Source organism: Populus alba, chromosome 6, assembly GCF_005239225.2.
Source record: "Populus alba chromosome 6, ASM523922v2, whole genome shotgun sequence".
Lineage (NCBI taxonomy): Eukaryota > Viridiplantae > Streptophyta > Magnoliopsida > Malpighiales > Salicaceae > Populus > Populus alba.
In genome coordinates, this window is record NC_133289.1 from 19,436,251 (window position 1) to 19,454,078 (window position 17,828).

General features: G+C 34.1%; 1 protein-coding gene across 3 annotated transcripts; it reads left to right on the forward strand.

The window, feature by feature from the left end:
* The first annotated feature begins 1,201 nt into the window (after positions 1-1,201).
* Positions 1,202-13,543, forward strand: LOC118030647 (probable UDP-N-acetylglucosamine--peptide N-acetylglucosaminyltransferase SPINDLY). Of its 3 annotated transcripts, none has more exons than XM_073410009.1 (18): positions 1,202-1,526; positions 2,108-2,572; positions 3,343-3,504; positions 3,604-3,779; positions 3,894-3,969; positions 4,173-4,301; positions 4,553-4,676; positions 4,759-4,823; positions 4,910-4,991; positions 5,383-5,477; positions 6,240-6,304; positions 6,929-7,127; positions 7,626-7,820; positions 10,581-10,675; positions 10,780-10,915; positions 11,032-11,249; positions 11,472-11,599; positions 12,601-13,543. In XM_073410009.1, exons 2-18 carry the CDS (start codon positions 2,162-2,164, stop codon positions 13,047-13,049), a joined length of 2,805 nt encoding a protein of 934 aa, XP_073266110.1. In that variant the 5' UTR covers positions 1,202-1,526; positions 2,108-2,161; the 3' UTR covers positions 13,050-13,543. The 3 variants fall into 3 exon arrangements, with proteins under 3 accessions (XP_073266110.1, XP_073266108.1, XP_073266109.1); XM_073410007.1 differs by having other exon boundaries at positions 2,124-2,572; XM_073410008.1 differs by having other exon boundaries at positions 2,136-2,572.
* Positions 13,544-17,828: the final 4,285 nt, after the last annotated feature.

Consider the following 17,828-nt stretch of genomic DNA (forward strand, 5'->3'; position numbering starts at 1 on the left):
AAACATGTTCTATTTCTCAACTTTTTCCACTTATGATTATTTAACAATGCACAATAACTAACAATATAGAATTGTTGAGCCATCATACATATCCTATGTACTCCAACTATAGTTATTTGATAGCATAACAAAAACTATCAGGAGGGTTCTAATATCAACTATCCCATATATAAGTGAAGAATAACAAGATTTATTATAAATCAAGCCTCACAAAGATCAACAACACCATAACTATAATAAAACTTTCAAATATTTAATTTTATTCATTCACGACTCATTGCTAAAATATAATGACAAATCTTTATATACAAAAAAAGCTAGAAAACACTGACTAATTATAATAATAATGAATATAAATAATAAAAAAACTATTCTTTTCAAATAAAAAAAAATTTAACTAAAAAAATATTTATTTTCCAAATGCACTACACAAGGTTTTTCTTTTTGGCTGAATTTGGGTTCGAGTCATCTTATTAAAAATAGAAGTGCATGGAGTCTAAATGCACATAATGAGTGCTCCTGGAATGGGAGGAAGATGTTAAAGAGCTTGTATTTCTTTGGAAATAATTGCTCCAAGGATTGTTTTTCTTTGGAAAGGATCTGTAGCGGCAATTTCTCTTACAAGCATAGCTTTATTGCTTGGCTTTGAGATCTTAACAGGTTGTCAGCAAAAGTCTGACAAGTGCAACGGGGAAGAGACATGCATGCTACTTGTTCATTGTAACAGAGGAGTGGAGTTCAAATGCAGGCAAAGGGACTGGCAAACAGAGCTTGCTTGGGTTCTCTCTGTTTTTTGTTTTACGTATAGAAAGGGAGCTTTCTCTCAGTCTTGCTTAGGCAGGCCTGGAGCTCCAAGATCTACAATGTTTGGAATGAAAGGAACAGGAGGGTTTATGGGAAGCTGACCTTAATTCAGTCGAGACTCTTTCAAAACAAGGCTTTTGCAAGAGGCTCAACTTAATACTAAATACTTCGATATTTGCAGAAAAATTAATACTAAAGAAATTTAGGTTAATATTGGATTTTCTTTTTTAATTAATATGTAAGTTGTCTGAAAACAGCTTAAAAAAGTATAAAAAAGAGAGTGCACGCTTCCATTGCTACAATGGTAGCTGCCCTATCAAAGAGTGATGGTACAAAAATGAAATTATTGAGGAGATAAGAGGGCAAAAGCAACACAACCAAACAAAAGGCAATAAGAGTCCACTCCTGTTTGTAATTTAACGAACACACCAACACCAAGCAGGTGGCTCTTCCTCTTTCTCTCTGGTTTTGGGACGCTTCTCTCTCTCTCTCTCCCCCCCCCCCTCTCTCTCGCTGTCGGAGACCAGAATTTAAAGAGAGAGTGCCGTGTCTCCGTTTCAACTTTCTAATAATAACCTCTAAAAATTAGTATAACTCTCTCTGAAAATTCTGTCTTTGGACACTCACTTACTCCGGCCAACCTTAGCCTACACCTCTCTTCTTATCATACGCCATTCCTTATTAAAAGTCGTTTGCTCTAGCGGGTTTTTGTTTTCTTGAATGTGAGTATCAAAATCCCTATTTTCTTAAACACTTTTTATCTTGTCTTCTTGAGTTTCTCGTTTCCTTTTCTTTCTGCGTATCGAATTGGGTAAAAATCCTTAATTTTTGTTTTCTACTTCTATATGGGTTTAGCTGGGGTTTAATGATTCTTTCGTGATGTTTTAATTTTTTTTTCGTCTTCTAGGGTTTTATTAAATGGTCAGCTGGGGTTCAAGATGGTAGCTTTGCTAAATCAAGCAGTTTCTTGAATCAGTTTTGACCTAGTTAGGGTTTCCAATTGTGTGTTCAATGCAGTTATAATGATGTAAAAACACTTCTTTCTCTCTTTAACATTGAAAATCTTGGTTTCTGTTGTGCTTGTCATTCCATGTAGGCAAGGCAAGGTGAAGTGGTTGTTTTAGTAATGTGAAGTTGAATTTCAGTGCAATTTAATGTCTCATAAAGCCTGAAACTCTATGCATTTGATCAATATTGGTGTTACTGTTACATGCCAGCTATATTTTCTTTAAAGTTCAAGCATTGGGTAAAGCCTTGCATTTGTGGTTTGTTTTTTTGACGTGCGGTGTTTGTGAATGAAAAGTTGATTACTTTCGTAGATACTCCTATAGGAAAGAGAGAATCTCGGTATACCCAGATGGCGTGGACAGAGAATGATGCTGGTAATGTGAGAGAGAAGGAACCAATTGGAGATAATGGTTTCTTGAAAGGATCACAGCCTTCACCTGGCCCTAGTGGCTCTCGTGTTGGTTCATCTCCAGCACAGAAGGGGTTTGAAGGGAAGGACGCACTCTCTTATGCCAACATTCTTCGATCCAGAAATAAATTTGCTGATGCTCTTGCTCTTTACGAGAGTGCCCTGGAGAATGATAGTGGAAATGTTGAGGCTTACATCGGAAAAGGAATATGCCTGCAGATGCAGAACATGGAAAGGCTTGCTTTTGATAGTTTTGCTGAAGCTATTAAGCTGGACCCAGAGAATGCGTGTGCCCTGACACATTGTGGTATATTGTACAAGGATGAGGGTCGTCTGTTAGAGGCTGCTGATGTAAGTTCATGACATCAATTCATCTTCATCACATCAGTAAATAAGATGTTTGCTGTAATTAGAAGTCACAGTTTGCAAGTAAACTTGTATTGCATTTTATTTACAGGTTGGATTTAATTGCTTGCTATTCGAATTGTTAAGTATGCTAGTGCAGATTAGAAGTACCATTTCCCCTTTTTTTTGTGATGCTTTACTAGCTTTCCTACGCATATAGACTGGCTTAATTGTGCTTGTGGATCTTATGCATCTAAAAAAAAGGGGATTGGTGATTGCTGATACTGATAACTAGTTCCTACGTTCTTTGCATGATAAATTGGAATTGAGAGAATTTGTAGTTGATATACTCATTGCTCAGCTGTCCGTGCATGTGTATGGACTCAGGTGGATGCTTCATCCTGCATTTGTTGAAAATAAAGCTAAAAGTAAATATTGTTCAATTTCTTTTTCAAAAATAACTTAGCGTTTTCACTTTTCCTTCCAGTAACAGTAGTTTTTAGCTCTCATTTTGAGCTTCTGTATTTGCTCGTAAGGAATGTTCTGGGTAGCTATGAAATTCTGGTCTATCAATGTCAGCCTGATACATGCTATGCATAAGGGCATGTTTACCACCTTTTGCTGCAATTTTTTTTGTGAATTGCATTCTACAATGTACTGAAACTATGTCATTGCTAATTATATATGTGTTGATCATGCTTTGGGTTTTGGTTTTGCAACTATATATCATATGCAAAAGTTGATTTATAAGATTTTAGTGAATTTTTCTTGTGTAGTCGTATCACAAGGCTTTGAAAGCTGATCCTTTATACAAGCCAGCTTCGGAGTGCCTAGCCATTGTTTTAACAGATCTTGGAACCAGCTTAAAGCTCTCTGGTAATACACAAGAGGGAATTCAGAAGTATTATGATGCTCTTAAAGTAGATCCGCACTATGCGGTAATATTTTTTTTTTTCTCATTCCCACTCACAGAATCTTGTGCTTCTATGTTTGTTTTCCACTTTTCATTTATAAATAGTCATACTTCTTATGTGCAGCCTGCATATTATAACCTTGGTGTTGTATATTCTGAAATGATGCAATATGACACTGCCCTTAGTTGCTATGAGAAGGCTGCAATAGAGAGGCCTATGTATGCTGAAGCATACTGCAACATGGGTGTCATCTACAAAAACAGAGGTGACCTAGAATCAGCCATTGCCTGTTATGAGAGGTATGCCTGCCACTTGTTTTACTTTTCTATTGGGCCCTGCATGTAAGGTGTATATACTTTCAATGTTGCTCTGCCTCTGCTGATGATTGTTCCTTAATTATATTATTCTTTCAGGTGTCTAGCTGTGTCACCCAACTTTGAGATTGCAAAGAATAATATGGCAATAGCATTGACAGATTTAGGAACAAAAGTGGGTTTTCCATCCTTCAAGCTAGTCTTATAATAGCTGTGAATTCACATTTGCAGAGTCTTTCCTTAGATTCTGTTTGTTTTACTGACTGTCAGTTGTGTTAATGAGATGCTCAAGTAGCTTGTCTTTTCATGAAAACTTTTAGTAGAATACCTTTTTTCTTGCACATGTTTGATTTTGGATTTAATCATTTGTGTATTCAGGTTAAACTTGAGGGAGATATCAATCAAGGTGTGGCATATTACAAGAAGGCTTTGTATTATAACTGGCACTATGCTGATGCCATGTATAATCTTGGTGTTGCTTATGGTGAAATGTTGAAGTTTGAGATGGTGAGTGATCTTTTAATTTTACCCTGTTCTTGACCCACTATCCATTTGTACACTTGTGCCTCTAGAGCAACGAGGATTGACAAATTTATAGCAACATGCTAACAAAGTGGAGCTTGGAACTTATTTTTCATTGATGCCAAGTTATATATATAACTACACACATACACACAAGTTTTTAGCTAGTTTTATTTATTTCTTATCGCAATAATTTTATCATTCATTGACTGAGTAAATCTATTCTATGTGAGCAGGCAATTGTGTTCTATGAACTTGCTTTCCACTTCAATCCTCACTGTGCAGAGGCATGCAACAATTTAGGTGTAATATACAAAGACCGAGACAACCTTGATAAAGCTGTGGAGTGTTATCAGGCAAGTTCAGATACTTGTACAGGTTTTAATTTTTCATTCTTCAGTGATGGAAATCATGTTCATCATTATTTTTGTTTTGCAGTTAGCTTTATCAATCAAACCAAACTTCTCTCAGTCATTGAACAACCTTGGTGTTGTCTACACTGTCCAGGTCCTAAATGAAATCATACTTGATGCACATTATTTTAGTTGATTATATATCTGGCATGTTGCTGACCAGATCCTTCCTATTTGCAGGGTAAAATGGATGCTGCTGCAAGCATGATTGAGAAAGCTATCATGGCAAATCCCACATATGCTGAAGCATATAATAACTTAGGTCTCTCTATCTCTCGCACACACTCTTGTATCTGCCCTTCGACAAAAAAAAAAAGGTCACACTGTGAACTCTGATGAGTTTGCTCTCAGATGTTTCACTGATTCTGAAACAAGTATCTTAGATTTTATTTGCAGTGTGACAATTTTCCTTTATAAATTTGATTCCTTTTCTATATGGAAACAAACCCACCCTCCCGATGCGTTTGCTTTTCAGTTGTTTCATCGATTCTGATATAAGTATCTTAGATTTCATTTGTACTGTGACAATTTCCTTTATAAATTTGATTCCTGTTATATATGGAAACAACCCCCCCCCCAACGAAAAAGAAAAGGCTAGTACCAATTTTTTCTTTCTTCTGCTAAATGTCATTTTATTTATCCTTTACTTGTAGGAGTTCTTTACAGAGATGTTGGCAATATAACTATGGCAATCAGTGCTTATGAGCAATGCCTGGAGATAGATCCTGATTCTCGCAATGCAGGCCAGGTGCTGTTACACTTTCGGTTACTTGAGTAAATGCTAAGTGCTTGCCAAGTTCTGTTGGTTGTCATAAACATTCTCCTTTTAGTGCTCTAATGCTATAAGAGATTTTACTCAACATGTTTGAACTGGAATTTTTTTTAAGCTGGTCCAGTGGCATGAAAGAACAGTTGAGTTTGAATATGAAAGGCTTTAACTATAACATTGGATGGGAAGGACATTGTTTCTTAGAGGCAGTGGGAGTGGGGGTTATGTATTGGTTAATGATTGTTGTGAAAGGAGAAAAAATACTTATTTTGTTCACTTGGTTTTATTCTTAAAAACAGATGCTTTACATTCAGTAGAAGTAGTGCCACATGTGCTACTTTCCCCATTTTTCACTCTTTCTCTTGAATGGTAATTGGCTTCACAATTGGGGGAGGGGAGGTGGGTAGCTGCATGGAATGGTGATGATTGTAGAAGAAAGAATTCTTCTTGGTTTTATTCTTTTACATGAATGCTTTTACATTCTTTAAGTGGCCTAACAGTAGAAGTGATGGCCCAACTGCTACCTCCACTTTTTTTTTCTTTATAAAAAAAGATGGAAAATTTTATGAAAGTATTGTGTTGTTTGAATGTCTTAAACATGGTCAGAGTTGATACCAAGATCAAACAGCTCATATATTCATTGATTGTATGCCAGACATTATTGTCTGTTTGATGGGTGTAGGATCCTCTTTGTTGTATCATTGCTTTCTCTTATCTATATCTATGAACTTTCTATGCCAGAATCGTTTGCTTGCAATGAACTACATAAACGAGGGACATGATGATAAGCTTTTTCAGGCTCACAGGTAGGGTTTAACTCCAATGGACTAGGCATTTTATTTTTATTTCAATTCTTTTAAGAATCTTCTAACGAGGTCATTGCCTTCTCCCAGTGAAGCCATTTAATATGGTACTCGGAAAATATTTCCTATACTGATTATGAGGGTGGAAGACTACAAGCAAACACCATCATGATATAAAATAATTTGTTTGTCAAATAAAAAATTTAAATGAGTTGAGAAATTTGAGGAAGAACATTATTAGCATTCAGTTTGAGAATATTCTTTTTTGTCTGTTTTCTACTTTCTGTCCATTGTAGATTTTGGGATTGAATTATATATCTTCATTATTAAGCTGCTACAATTGCCCTTCCATCAATTTCGTACATCAAAAGACTGAATTTTATTCTTTATGGGCTTTCAAAATGATTTTTCTTCAACCAAAAGTCTGGCATTTTCTTCGAACTCTATGGCTCTTGCTATCATTTTTTGGTCATGGATGATTATATATAATTTGAATATGATAATACCATTTTATGTTGTAAGCTCTTGACATTTTATAAGAGTGCCAATTGTATTGTACTTTGTAGCGTTTGGAAACTTTTAGATTGAGCTTGGTGAGCCTTATCTGAAGTGAAATGCTACATGCAGGGAATGGGGTAGGCGCTTTATGAGGTTGTATCCGCAGCACACTTCGTGGGACAACCCAAAAGTTCCAGAGAGACCACTTGTGATTGGATATGTATCTCCGGATTATTTTACTCATTCTGTATCTTATTTCATCGAGGCCCCTCTTGTCTATCATGACTATGCAAATTATATGGTGGTTGTCTATTCAGCAGTTGTGAAGGTATGCATACCATGGTTTGTCTCTATTACATATTTGTTGATTTTTGAGTATTTACTAATGTATAATTTTATGGATGCTTTTTTATTGCAAATATGTCTAATCAGTGTTGTCATATGAAATTCATTACATGTTTGCCTACATCAAACCACTCGGTTTATATTTTTTATAAAAGAGTTTTTTTTTTAAACATAACTGATGGTGAGAGATGGTTAGTAGTAGTTGTTTTAGAATAAACCTCCTTTATATACCACAATTGCTCAGCAGTATTGCCAATCATTTTGCTTTATGTTCATTTTAATTTGCGACTCTGATGGTCAAGTTCACAATCCATGGCATCCACAGAACAAACAACTCTTTCCAGCACTTTGATGCTAATCACCGCCTTGATTCTATGTTTATACCATTCAATTAGAGCATTCTGTAGCATGCTTACAAATCTGCAAGACATCCGTGAGCTACTTTGTTGATAATCTGGATTTTCTGTTCTAATGATTGCAGTCTGATGCAAAAACGAATAGGTTTAGGGAGAAAGTTTTAAAAAAGGGTGGGATGTGGAGGGATATATACGGGATTGATGAGAAGAAGGTTGCAAGCATGGTTAGAGAAGATAAAGTTGACATTTTGGTAGAACTCACTGGACATACAGCTAACAATAAGTTGGGAATGATGGCGTGCCGACCAGCACCTGTTCAGGTATGCCTTAGATTTTAGTTTCTTTTTCTTTCTTTTTTTCTTTTCTTTTCTTTTTTTGTGTGTGGTTCTTTCCTTGATGTTATCTTGTGAGTAGTCCATTCATAGTATATCTTGTTTAAGAAGTTGTATATGCTCAAACTTTTTATGCAAACAATTAGCATATCTTTCCTTATAGGTTGTTTTGGATTTGTTGATGTCAGTAATTATCATGCTTTTGGCGTTGGTTTATTGATCATATTTTTGCCCACATATATGGCCACTTTTATGAATAACACATTCACATTGACTCATTGAGTCCATTTTTGCTGTCTACATATTAGCACTTTGCAGAGCTTGAAATGGCCAATGTTTTATGCACTTCATACTTCTTTGTTGCAGCTATATTTCAATTTTATTTGACTCTGTAAAAGGCACATATATATGTAACTCAGTTTCCTGAACCTCCTATATTGGGAATATTCATTTTCCAGATATGCTTTTGTACGAGGAACTTGTTAGATTTGTGCTTGTAGGTAGCGTGTGCATAGTTTCTTGAAGTGAGATTTTGGACCTGTTAAAATTTATGCTCTGGGAGAATCATATTGTTTTGATTAGCTTTGGTTCTTAAACAATTTGAATAAACATCTTCAATGATCAAGGTTTTTGTTATTGCTGCCAGCATGAGAAAGAGCGCAACTTGCTTGGAGACTGCTGACTTGCATATAGTTAATTAGGCTACAAAGTGGGACTGGACAGGACAATTTTCGTTGGCTAGGTGTTTGGGGTGAACTTGGGAATTGTCCGGTCCCATCTCTAAAAAATGTCCCATGCTTGTCTGATATGACTTAAGTTATTCTGTCTCGTTGGTCCATAAAATAAATCATTAAGTATTTTGAATGATTCATTGATGATATATCTATCCAATCTTCCGACCCATCTACATGACTTAGTCAAGCTGTCTTTGGCAACTTCTATATGATGAGTTGTCTTAGCTACTGGAAATGTTGCATTGGCGGAGCATATCTGTGCATTAATCATAGTGTTCGTCAACTCCTTTTCTTTCCTTTTCCATATAATTGGATACTTTATTTTCTTATCCAAGGAGTCTTCAGGACAGGGCCTCATATTAGGTTTGGAGGGGCCAAATTAGATTTTTTTTTTTTTTTTTTTTTTTTATGAAAAGCAAAGGTTAAAATCTACTAATTTTAGGATTAGAATTTAAAATTATTCAAGAGGGAGACGGGGAAAATATTATTTGCCAAATTACACGTCCTATTTTGTACTATTTGAAGCTGAATTAAATTTGTTAAATTATTGTGAAGCTCAAGAAATAATGTCACTCTCATCTTCCACAGACCTGTCATGTCACTGTGATTGAGTTGGCAACTTCTCTGGCCATCAAAGTCCGTTTTTGTACCTCACAGAATGATTCTTACAACAACCCAAGTATCATTCATCCTCAAAAATCATTTGAATTCACAGTTTAAGTACAGAAGATTTTGGGTGTATTTTTCGTGGTTTTGTTTGTTTTTTATTTATTTATTATGGGGTGTGTGTTTGATCTGGTTATCCTAGGATCAAAACCTTCATTTTGATCTCTTTATCTCCATGTTTACTGCCAAAAACATTGAACACCAGAAACTCACATCATTCAAGCTTCAAATCAAATTCTAATCATATATAAACAACAAAAAAATCCAATTAACCTTTGATATGAACTTGTTTCGGACCAAACTTCCACTTTCCAGCCAAGGGAAGATTGGTGATGGGTGGCGGTCATTGTGACTCGAGGGTGCATTCAAATCTCCTGCCAGTAATGGCATCGGAAGTATTTTGTTTTCCAGTATTTCTCATGTTGCCCTTTTCAGCTTTGCTGGTGATGTACTGTTTTGCTGGGTGGTTTTTTACTACCGCCTTGGTAGGCTTTTACCCCCTTTTTTGTTGAGGGTCTTGATAGTCCTTATGACCAATTAAGCAAATAATTATTGTTTGTGACATGAATATAATATTTGTTGCAATTTTAAAAATGTACTCCCACTAGTTTGTGATATGATTAAAATAATTGTTTGGTTAATTCAATTACACATGAATTAAAATGAATTTAATTGTTTTCTCTTACATTAAAGTACCACAGATTAAAAGCAAAATAGGACAAGGGTATCGTTATTGTTATCATAAGTTGTCCTGTCCTGTCCAGTATCTTGTCATCCATAAAACAGGGCAATTGTCCAGTCCACACCAGTCCTCTGTGCACTGACCGAATAATGGAACAGCAACGTGTTGCGTCCTCTCCTGTCCTATGTATCAAACACAGCCTTATGGAATAAGCTTTCACCAATCTCAACCAGTGGTGTGTGGAAAAATGAAATTAAACCATATGATGCAGATCCTACTATTTCCTCTTCAATCCTTTCCCAATCTTGGTCATATAATCTATTTAGTCAAGATATTGGTTTGGATTGGTTCATGGTTAGCTTGTCTTCAGGATATGATCAAGGGTCAGGATTCTTTAAACCATTAAAAGTTAGCTGGAAAAAAAATATCTGGATGCTAAAAATGTTATAAAAATCCCTAAATGATGACAGAACTCATGAAGCATTAAAAAAATATGCATAAATGCAGACAATATTTGCACATGTTAAAAAAGAAAAAGAAAATCTCCGTCTCTACTTATGTTTTAGATCCTATTCCTATTTGCTCAACTTGGATTTTTTTTTTAATCATTTGGAATGGACTAGTAATTTGTCGCTGACCTTGTTTTTTGACTTACCTTTATTTTAGGTGACTTGGATTGGTTACCCGAACACAACTGGCTTGCCTACCATTGATTACAGAATTACTGATTCATTCACTGACCCTCCTCATACTAAACAAAAGTAGGCCCACTTGTTACTTTCTTGAAGATATTGTTTTTAAATATAGCTCAGTAGGAATATTTATTTTATGTTATCCATGACCTTATATGCATATTCAATGACAGGCATGTTGAGGAGTTGGTTCGTTTACCCGAATGCTTCCTTTGTTACATACCTTCTCCAGAGGCTGGGCCTGTTACTCCAACTCCTGCTCTTTCTAATGGCTTTATCACATTTGGTAGCTTTAATAATCTGGCAAAGGTATTGGTTAGTTTTGTAATTAGACTATTAAACCACAATCTATAGTGGCAAAATTCTTCTGATTGCTTCCATGTTTTGTGTCCCTCTTTCTGGGCTTTTTTTATGTCTCCCCACAGATAACACCTAAGGTATTGCAAGTTTGGGCTAGGATACTCTGTGCAGTTCCAAACTCCCGCCTTGTGGTGAAATGCAAGCCATTTGGCTGTGATAGTGTTAGACAGAGATTCCTTACAGTGTTGGAGCAGCTGGGGTTGGAACCACTGCGTGTCGATCTCCTGCCTCTAATTCTTCTTAATCATGATCACATGCAAGCATATTCTCTAATGGACATAAGGTAAGATCTTTTGTTATAATATATACTTGCAACCACCTTTTGTTTCTTTCTGGAAACTGTTAATAAGCAAAATATGCTCCATATATGCTCAGTTGATACCTAACCTTCTATCAACCTATGCTGAGTTTTGTTCACATTATTTAGACATAAATAACTTTTCCAGTGTGCTTCTGGCTTGTCATTTGAATCTTCTTCATGGCTTACTTTATGTATTTGATGTAGCTTGGATACTTTTCCATATGCTGGTACAACAACAACATGTGAATCTTTGTACATGGGAGTTCCATGCATTACTATGGCTGGTGCTGTACATGCTCACAATGTTGGCGTGAGTCTTCTCAGCAAAGTTGGTGAGGACCTTTCATTTATTCTTTTTGTTTCATTTCTATCTCAAATTACTCTCGTTTTGCATGCCTCATTGCATTCGTTGCTTGCGAAGTGCCTGTTTGGCTTGACCTTGAGTTTACCAAAAGCAGGTTTCAAGTAAAAAAGGCTGTTTTATGAGTGTTGGTAACCTTTTAAAACCATGATTTTGTAAACTCAGTACACTTGAAGACATGGTTTTCATTTCTTCTTTTTGTTTCATTTCTATCTCAAATTACTCTCGGTTTGTATGCCTCGTTGCATTCATTGCTTGTGAAGTGCCTGTTTGGCTTGATCTTGAGTATACCAAAAGCAGGTTTCAAGTAAAAAAGGCTGGTTTATGAGTATTGGTAGCCTTTTAAAACCATGATTTTGTAACTCAATACACTTGAAGACATGGTTTTGAATGCTTTGTCAAAATCATAGTTTTGAAAACTCAATCCCTAATAGAGCCAATAACAAGAAGGAAAAGAAAAAAACAGAGGTCATCTCATATGATGCCCTAGTAAAACGAAAAGGACAAACTCCTTGCCTTAACCATAGAGGGTCTGGATGAAACATAGCTTTTTGGATTTATATGAAATTTTCCATGATATTATTCCAAATGATTAACTCTGCTGGAATGAGAATTTTTTGTCACCTAGCATTGTGGTGATCTAATGGTATGAACACTGTATATGCGCTGCTTTCATGTAATGTAATGTTTTCTTCTTCTTCAAAGTTTCCACCATTCACTTTCAAATTCAAATTTAATATATGCTGTTTTCTGATATTGAGACTCTCATGATTCAGATTGGAGCTCTTCGGTTGGAATTTTTATTAGCTTTTAGGATCTGAAGCATTAATTATCCAGAATGAATCCATAATGTTTTTGTGCACATCTATGCTTTATGAGTCTTTTCTTTTAGCCTTATTAGCTTTGAATTTTGCTCGAGGATGTTTGGATTCTTCATAATCACTGCGGACCTTCTGGCTGATTGTAATGCAGGGTTAGGACATTTGGTTGCCAAAAATGAAGAGGAATACGTTCAATTGGCACTACAACTGGCCTCAGACATTTCAGCTCTCTCAAACTTGAGGATGAGTCTTCGGGAACTTATGTCTAAGTCTCCAGTCTGTGATGGACCAAATTTTACTCTTGGTTTAGAGACAACATACCGGAACATGTGGCACAGATACTGTAAGGGTGATGTGCCATCTTTAAGGCGCATAGAACTGCTACAACAGCAGGGGATTCCTGGGGATGTACCTATCAAGAATTCTGATTCAACAAGGATTACATCGTCAAGAGATGGCCCTCCTGAGTCAAGAGATGGCCTACCTGAGTCCGTCAAAGCAAATGGATTCAGTGCAGTCTCACCACCCACTGTCAATCATTCTTGTGGAGAAAACAGGAGTCAGATAAATAATACTATAAACTCAGGCAAGCTGAGCTAAAAAAAGGTGGTGTTCTGGTGAGACAGATGTCGAGACTGCTTGGTGTGTGCTTGATGGATAAAAACTCCAGCATGTATAATATCTGTAACTGTTATCTGCTGCTGGGATTTGAAACTAGTATTGATTGCCGTGGCGATCCCATGATACTTTGATCTGGATCAAATCTTTTGGGGGAAAGAACTGGCGATATCCGGCAGTTCTTTAAAGTTGGGCCAGAAAGAAATATAGTTAATTTGGAAGAGGTGATTATTAGGCACCTGTATCACATTTGTTTTTTACCTGAATCATAGAAATTATTGGTGGCGTGTAAATTGCAATCTTATTGTGTAACTTTTTTTTTTTTTTTTTTTTTTTTTTTTTATGATCATGAAATGGTCTGGGGCAGATCACCATAGAAGAGGGAGTTATGATTTAGTTCTAGCCATTGTGTATGATTGTCAGTCTGATCTCTAACAGTGAACAAGATGAAATAGAGCAAAATATTGATACTGTGATTTTACTGACCCAAAAGCTGCTTCCTGTTGCAGTGAGATGCTCGTCAAGAGAGTGGTTCTAGACAGCTAGTTGTCCGAACCATTAATTGGTGAGTTCCTTTACTCTGACCCATCCTTTTGGTGGAGGAATGTGGAGAGGCGATGCTCTCAGTACGAGTGAATATGGATGTGTGTGTGTGTGTGATTTTTTAATGGAGTCCGCTAATGAAGTTATAAGCTCAGTGGAGCAGTCTCTCAAGACTAAACTGTGCTTGACGTAAGAAACAGACCCCTTCCGTCCATCCAAGATAATTTTATATATATTTTTATTATTGAGGTTTAATGATTTTATTTTTTATAAAGATAGACCTGTGGTTTCAAAAGGAGCGTTTGGATACCGTTATGCTGAGTTAGGATTTGTCTGGAGTTTGCATGGAATATTCCGTTAGGCCTCTGCAATTGGAGGCTGATTCCCAGGCGGTGGCTTTGGCTATGTACAAAGACGGTGAACAAACAAGAGACAGTATAACTGCAAATAGAGTTACTTAGTCTAAGCTATTCATTGAACACATAATGAAAATGCAAAGATTATCTATTTGAAAGCCATCAATAATTTTGTGAGCGATTTAGGGGGGGAGAAATGGCAAACAACCCTAGCAAAAGGAAAACTAATTACACACAATTCCTAAGAAGTGTAGATCAGGAAGCCAAGTAAAGTGAATCTTCATTATTTTATTTAATTTTTTTATACAAGATTATTTGAAACTCATAATACAGCAATGAATTTAACATGTTAACTTGAGTTAATTTTTTTATTATTTTTTTTAAATTGATTTTTTTTTTTTAATTTATCCTTCAATACTTGATTTGCTGGTGATTAAGTTTTACATTTTTTTTCTTTATATGGTTATCTCGTTCTCATTTATTTTTATTTTATTATCAAATAATTAAGATGATCTTTTAACAATATTTAGATGGTATATTTTTATAATATTAGCAATCATTTATTTTTTTTATTAGTCATTATTTTTTCTTTTAATTTTTTTTATTGGTGTTGTTTGTTTTTTTATAATTAAATTATTAAATTAACAAAACTTATTAAATCTATTTTAATCAATGACCCAGTTCCATATTTTTCTTTCTCCTTTAAAAATGCTATCATTGCTTGAGAATATTTTTTTACATTAAAAAAAAATTAACCCATCCCACATTGTAGTACAAATCACCAATCTAGTTAGGACTAATAGAAAGAAAATCATGATTGGTAGAAAATGAAGAGAAATCTCCTCCCTCTCATCGTTAAACCTAAATCATAGTTTTTAAACTCAACCTAGGTTAATTGAGGCAAGTCCTGAGTCATAGATCAGGTGGATTGGTCGTAGTTAATCCAAGTCAAAATATTTGTTTTATTTTATAAAAAAATAAAAATGATATGATTTTAAAAAAAAAAAATTAAAAGAAAAAAGTTAACAAGTTTTGATTTAGTTATCCCTGGGCTGATTAGATCATGGGTCAAGTCGAGTTTTTGACCGAGTCATACCGATTAGTTATCCTCTTATGTTTGCTAAAACCTAACCTAACGTCGTCCCTAAATCACTTGAGTCATGGGTTAACCTTCTGAGTCGGGTAATGACCTAAATATTAGGTGTTTAATATATACTAGATCATTTTCTCACGCTACATTGTGAGTCTTATTATTTTTTTAATGTAAAAAATATCAAAGCTTTTTGCCCATTTGTTTTCTATTAGAAGGTTTTTTTTTTAAAATATTGTTAGGGTGCACTTGATGTGACTTAGTCGGATTAACGGATCCAAAAAAAACTTAGATGAATGGTAAAAACTTAGTTTGACTAAAAAATAATAATTCATGATGACAACTGTTTTTATCATAGTTTTTAGACTTGACCCAGTCCAAAACCCGGGTTTCGGGTTTTGACCCAGTCACCGGGTTTCCCGAATCAAAATTTTTTTTCTTAAATAAAAATGACGTCGTTTTAGTAAAAAAAACAAAAATAAAAGTCAACGAGTTGCAATCAGGTTTTTGACCAGGTCTTGCCGGGTCACCAGGTCACACAAAGTTTTTTCTTTTCCTGTTTTTTCTTCAACCCAGCCTAGTTCTAGCCTCGGGTCAACCCCTAGGGCCAGGCCGGGTTTCAAAACAATGGTTTTTATTTTAAAAAATTAAGACAACAATATACTAGACCAAACTATGTCAACATAAATTAATTTGCCATATTTATGATCGAAGTCATGAGAACATGATAGCCCTATAAAATATACAATAAAACAAAGTATGAAGCTTAATTTACAGGTTACTCAATGTTGAAGAATTGAATATGAAAAAATCAATTAAAAATAGATAAAAAAAAATAACCAAAGGTATCCTGAGTTAACTTGCAAAACCCTCGATCCAGGTTATGAGACCAAGATAACCTCATAAAAATAAAAATAAAATAAATTATAAAATTTAATTCTCAAAATCAATTCAATATTAAAAGATGACATTATAAAACAAATTAATTAAAAAAAGACATATAAAACCATGAGTTAGCCTAAGTTAATTTACAAACTCGTAACCTACTTGTGACCTGATTTATAAAATTATGATAATTTTATAGAAAAAAATTAAAATAAATTATAAAGATTAATTTTTAATTAACTTGATATTAAAAAATAAAATAAATAAATAATAAAAAACCAAAACATTGTTAGATGATAATAGATTTTAGCTTGTAAAATGAGATTGTATGTGAGCTTCTTTCGAGGACAAGACAATTACGAATTTCTTTCCACGGTTGATGTGTTCAATCAAGCTAGAATTTATTTTTGGAATATATCACCATTCAACAATTATTTTGATAAACTAAGCACAATTCAAAAAAATTGTTTTAAAAAATAGGAGTTGCATTCATGAGAACAATGTAACCCAATAGATTATGCTTTTTTTATTTTTTATTTTTTTTTTAAGATTATGTTGTTCCAAATAACATAATCTCAAAAATGAAAAAAAAAATGATGAAGGTTACATTATTGGTAATAGTGCGCAACTTTCACAAGACAAATAAATGTCCAGATTTCGGACATTCAACTCGCAATTTTTTTTTATATAATTTAAAAACCAAACAATATTGAAAATATATATGATGACTCAAGACTTAATCCGAATGAAATTTAAAGTTAAATTAATTAAGAATTTGATTTGTTCAGACTTTAATTAATTAATCCATTTAAAACTCCATCCAATCTCAATATATTAACTATGAGATATGTAAAAAGAAAAGAAGAATTAGAACATTTTTCCTCGGTCCTATTAAGTTGTTTTAATGAAATAATAAATCAACATTGTTCAATTTTTTTTTGTATATTTTATAGTTAATTAATTGTTGGGTTGAAATCAAATTAAACTGGGTTAATTAGGTTTAATGAGCCTTGATTATGTCTAATCAGGTAAAGTTTTTAGTTGCTTGAATATAAAATTTGGTCGAAATCTGGTCTTGAGTTACCAGATTTATAATCAACATTGTTTTGTTTTAAAATTAATTGTATAAAAAAAAAATTGTGGGTTTAATGTACAGATTTCAGACAAATGAATGTTATCAATGTTACCGACAACATTTTCATTAATAGTGCAACTTTCACAACTATATATTTTTATTATTGAGGTCATGCTGTTGGGAACAATGCATCTTTAATAGGATAACATGAATCTTTTGTTAAAAAAATCATTGGATTGCGTTATATTTAAGAGTAATTTGGAAGTGAGTTTTAACCTATTTTTCATTAAAATTTAAATATTTTTTTTACTTTATATTATTTTTTTATGTTTTTGAATTGTTTTGATGTGTTGGTGTTAATAATAATTTTTTTAAAAAAAATATTATTATAATAATTTCTTAAATAAAATAAATATTAAAAATCAACAACTACAGCTCTCTCAACTGCATAATACAATTTATAAACTTGTACTATTTTTTTAAATACTGCCAAGACTTTTTTTGAATTGTGCTATTAAAAACAATAGAATTCTAGGAGCTCAGATTGAAAACATATCTACTGTAACTACGTACAGTTAGTTGGACGTGAATAATGTCATTGTTTAAGAAAGTAATTATCAATTAATTAACAAAATTCAAACTGAAACCCGAAACAGAAACTTGGTATGGAATCAAACCTTAACTTTCTTAATTATCAATAGGAACAGGTCCCAGCTGGAGACAGTTAGTTGCAAGTGTTTCTTAAGTTGCATAACCTTCCTGTTTATATATGGAAAAATTTAGATTCTTGAAAGCCTCTCACAGCTACAACA